At 41.8% G+C, this 3,879-nt stretch overlaps 1 protein-coding gene across 2 annotated transcripts; it reads left to right on the plus strand.

The window, feature by feature from the left end:
* Positions 1-191: 191 nt before the first annotated feature.
* jagn1a (jagunal homolog 1a) lies at positions 192-3,509 on the plus strand. Of its 2 annotated transcripts, XM_080785127.1 has the most exons (4): positions 192-310; positions 1,199-1,305; positions 1,363-1,495; positions 1,928-3,509. In XM_080785127.1, the coding sequence occupies exons 2-4, from the start codon at positions 1,248-1,250 to the stop codon at positions 2,388-2,390; spliced, it is 654 nt and encodes a 217-aa protein (XP_080641253.1). In that variant the 5' UTR covers positions 192-310; positions 1,199-1,247; the 3' UTR covers positions 2,391-3,509. The 2 variants fall into 2 exon arrangements, with proteins under 2 accessions (XP_080641253.1, XP_080641252.1); XM_080785126.1 differs by having other exon boundaries at positions 1,199-1,495.
* Positions 3,510-3,879: the final 370 nt, after the last annotated feature.

The raw sequence follows: 3,879 nt of genomic DNA on the forward strand, positions 1-3,879 counted from the left end.
TCAATAATAAGTTGTCCCATCCCATCACAAACAAACACACTGAAACGTGATACTATCTCAAACAAACGGCCGGCATCTATTCTAGCTCAAGGCTTGAATGAGGCCAGATGGCTCATTCAGATGCTGATGCTGCGATGGGAGGTCCTACGCAATACACATGCGCATCTTGGACCTGTCTCTGAGTGCTCTGCCGTTCATTCATTTTGCACCTACTACACTATACGGTGTGGTCAGAAATTAGAATCAGACACATTCAGGACGATAGATAGCGGCGTAGCGCGGCGAGCTTGACCAAAGAAAACACGACACGGTAAGCCTGCTCATGAACATGGTGTATATACATTATACTCTTCGACTGAATGTCAAGTTTGTAATGACACAGCGTTAGCCTCATGTGTCCGCAGTCCCTTCCCAGAATCCCTACGCTCATTCTGTAGCTCGCTCCCACACACTCCTGCAGAATGAGCGTAGCCTGGGACAGTGGGACTGATGGCACATATGGGGCTAGCCCAGCTAATAATAATTATGCGGTAATATGACTCGTGCTAGCGGGATAGGCCCAGTTTGGTTTAGCATAGCTGTCGTGATTGAGACCATGGTCTCCTAATGAATTAACTAACGGATCAAGCTGTGGCTCAAAATGCTCAATACAAAATATGATCTGACTTAATGTTGGCCTTTTTGCTGTTTTGTTGTTGGTGTTATGCTCCGACGGATGTTAGTTATGCTCACCGGGAGCATAACACCAAGAACACAACACAATGCTAAGACGTAGCATCTCTGACCTAGCACCCGAATAAAGGTATACAATAAATAAATAATAAAAATCACACCCAGGGGAAGTGAGGGGCGCTCTTATCATCAGACATCTATTTCCGGCCAATCACAATTTGCGTCCTCTCTTTTGTCTTCAATTTTTGTTTACACAATATTTGTGTTTATTTGTGTTTCACCTGCCACCCCCAATCCTGGATGGCAATACTGATTCATGCACACAGCTACAGGGAATGGGGACTTGGGGAGATCAGATGGGGGCTATCCTAGCTCAGCCAGTGCCTAATGCAATAGTTTTGTATTCATAATGTTTGTTGTGATATAATGAATGCCAAAATATAAAGAAATAAAGTATGCCTAAATAAAAACATGCTATATTTAGCTGTCAGTTAATCCAATTGTTTTGGTTGACATTGTGAAAAAGTGTGTGTGGGAGACTGGGAGTGAGTGAGTAGGCTAGATTGACCTCAACGATGACATCTCGAGGACCCAGACCTGGTGGTACCTACACTAAGGATGGTACTAATGGAGGTGACGCCAAACCCAGACCTGGTGGTACCTACTACTCTAAGGATGGTACTAATGGAGGTGACTCCAAACCCAGACCTGGTGGTACCTACTACTCTAAGGGTGGTACTAATGGAGGTGACGCCAAACCAGGTTCAAATCAGAAGCCCCCACTCTTCAACTTCAAGGAGAAGGCCCCGGACTACCAGATGAGGCAAGTGTACCTTTATGTGTTTATTCAAGCTTTTTATTATGTATCTAAAGATTTTTTGTATGTATAACAAGCTGACTGACTGACTGACTGATTGATTGATTGATTGAAAATGTACTTCAGTTAGTAGAATGTGTACAGTACTTAAAACGATAGTACAGGTCAATGCAAAAACTGCTACGAGGACAAAAACAGAAAAAGCACCAAAGGTCCCTGCACACTGCTGTGTTTTTCGGATCTTTAGCGGCGTTTTCTGTGGGTCGTCTCCGAAAAACGCGTCCAGTGTGCAACCACCTTAAGACTTGTTTACATCTCAGGGTCCTCCATTTTCAATTCATCAAGTCAATGACTGTCATGGCCATTGGTCAGACAAATCATTATCTGCAATCATCTCCAAGCACACTCTTGAGTAAATAAAAATATTGTTCCTTGCAGTGCTTCCCTGAAGTCCGAGATTTGGAAGTTGAACCTGATCCATATTATCCTCTGGCTCCTGGTGGCAGCCCAGGTGGCTGTCAGCAACTTGAACCTGGTGCCACACGACACCGTCTCCATGCCATTCCAGTGGGAGTACCCGTACTTGTTGAGTCTCCTGCCACTGCTCACCAGCTGCCTGTCGTTGCCAAGTAGCAACATCAGTTACTTGGTAATATCCATGATCAGTTCGGGACTGTTCTCCATGGCGCCTCTCATGTATGGATGTATGGAGATGTTCCCTGTTGCCCAGCAGCTCTACCGCCATGGCAAGGCCTACCGTTTCATCTTTGGCTTCTCTGCTGTGACTGTTATGTACTTAGTCATGGTGCTAGCTGTGCAAGTGCATGCCTGGCAGCTATACTACAGCAAGAAGCTATTAGACGCATGGTTTGACGACACTCAGGAAAAGAAGAAGAAATAATGGAATAACAAATGACCCCCCTATAATCTTTTTTCCCCCCACCATTACTATTGCAATTCAGGGATAATTTGCAGCCAACATTAGCAGTGATTAGATTCACAGAGGATGTTTTGTTTCTTCAAATAGTTTTCTAACATTACCATTATGAAGCGGATAAAAGCAGCAAATGTTGCATGAGGCTTCTAGCCTAGCCTAGGGGCCCAAAAAAAAATCTAATTAAGATTCAGAGGCTGTCAACATGGCAGAGGGCATAGTTCACGACCCAGAGTCCAAGATGGAGGAGTTCAAGGACCATTTTCCTAACTGAGCAACAAGGACGGGGAGGGAACATCAACCAGCCTCACTCAAACTGTTTGAGATGGCATACAAGAAACTCACACAGATCGGCACACTCTGGGGGAAAAAGGTTTTTGACTACTACGGTTCAAAAGTTATAGGCCAAAAAGTGAACCGGCCTGTTTTTATTTATTATTACTATTTATTAATTAGACGTATTGTTGGGGCCCCTAGGCTAGAATCCATCAGTAAAGAACCCACTGAGCAATATTATAATAATCTAATATAATAATAATTAATCATAATAATAATTATTTATTATAATTATATTAATCTACGCCTAGACTGCCAAAAAACCCAGTTATAACCCATTTTTAGACAGCCATTTAGATGTATCTTAGACGTATAATAGCCTAGAAAATGCTAAATGGGAAGCCTCGTGAAAAATATGACGCTTTTATCCACTTTGTAGCGGTAATGGTTTTAAGCCACTCGACTACTACACTCTGCACAATGGAGCTGCTTCCATCACGAGAACTCTCTTTGCTATTCAGAGGTGTCATTATTCTAGGAGAGAGATTCTGTTTAGGAGCAGGGTTTATTAATTACCCTGCTCCTAAACAGTGTCATGATAAGAAATGATGATGAAAATGCACACTTATACACATGTATTGTTCACTGCTAAAGGTATGGGCTATGTTGCCTGTAGGTTTTGCTTGTATTAAACGAATTAAATGACGCACCTTTTCTTTTGTCTTCACACTGCTATTGTTACTATATGTTCATAACCCTACCTCTCATGATTTATTCAGTCTGTATTGGTTTCTCCTATGTATTTGTATTTATACATTTAATAAAAAGTGGTTATTGCCGTTATTGCCAATATTATTATTACATCCAGCTACATGGCCCTTTAATGAAGCATCATACGGTTTGTTTTATAGCTATTTTGGATCTCAACCAAACAATTATAATTAAGACCTCTAGGCAGACAGTATTGCACAATATGCAGTGCAGAAATAGCAATTGTGAGCTTGTAGATCTGTTAGTTTTTGCTATACAGTTTTGTTTTTTTTTTTTTTTATGTTATCCTATAATTATATACCAAAAATATTGACACGACTGAGATTTAGATTGGGTATTGTTTAATAAGAAAGTAGCTGTCATCCTGCAATTGCGCGTGCGCACGGCCGTGTGTGCCACGTACTGCTGA

This window comes from Protomyctophum bolini (genome assembly GCF_963924005.1).
Source record: "Protomyctophum bolini genome assembly, chromosome: 16".
NCBI lineage: Eukaryota > Metazoa > Chordata > Actinopteri > Myctophiformes > Myctophidae > Protomyctophum > Protomyctophum bolini.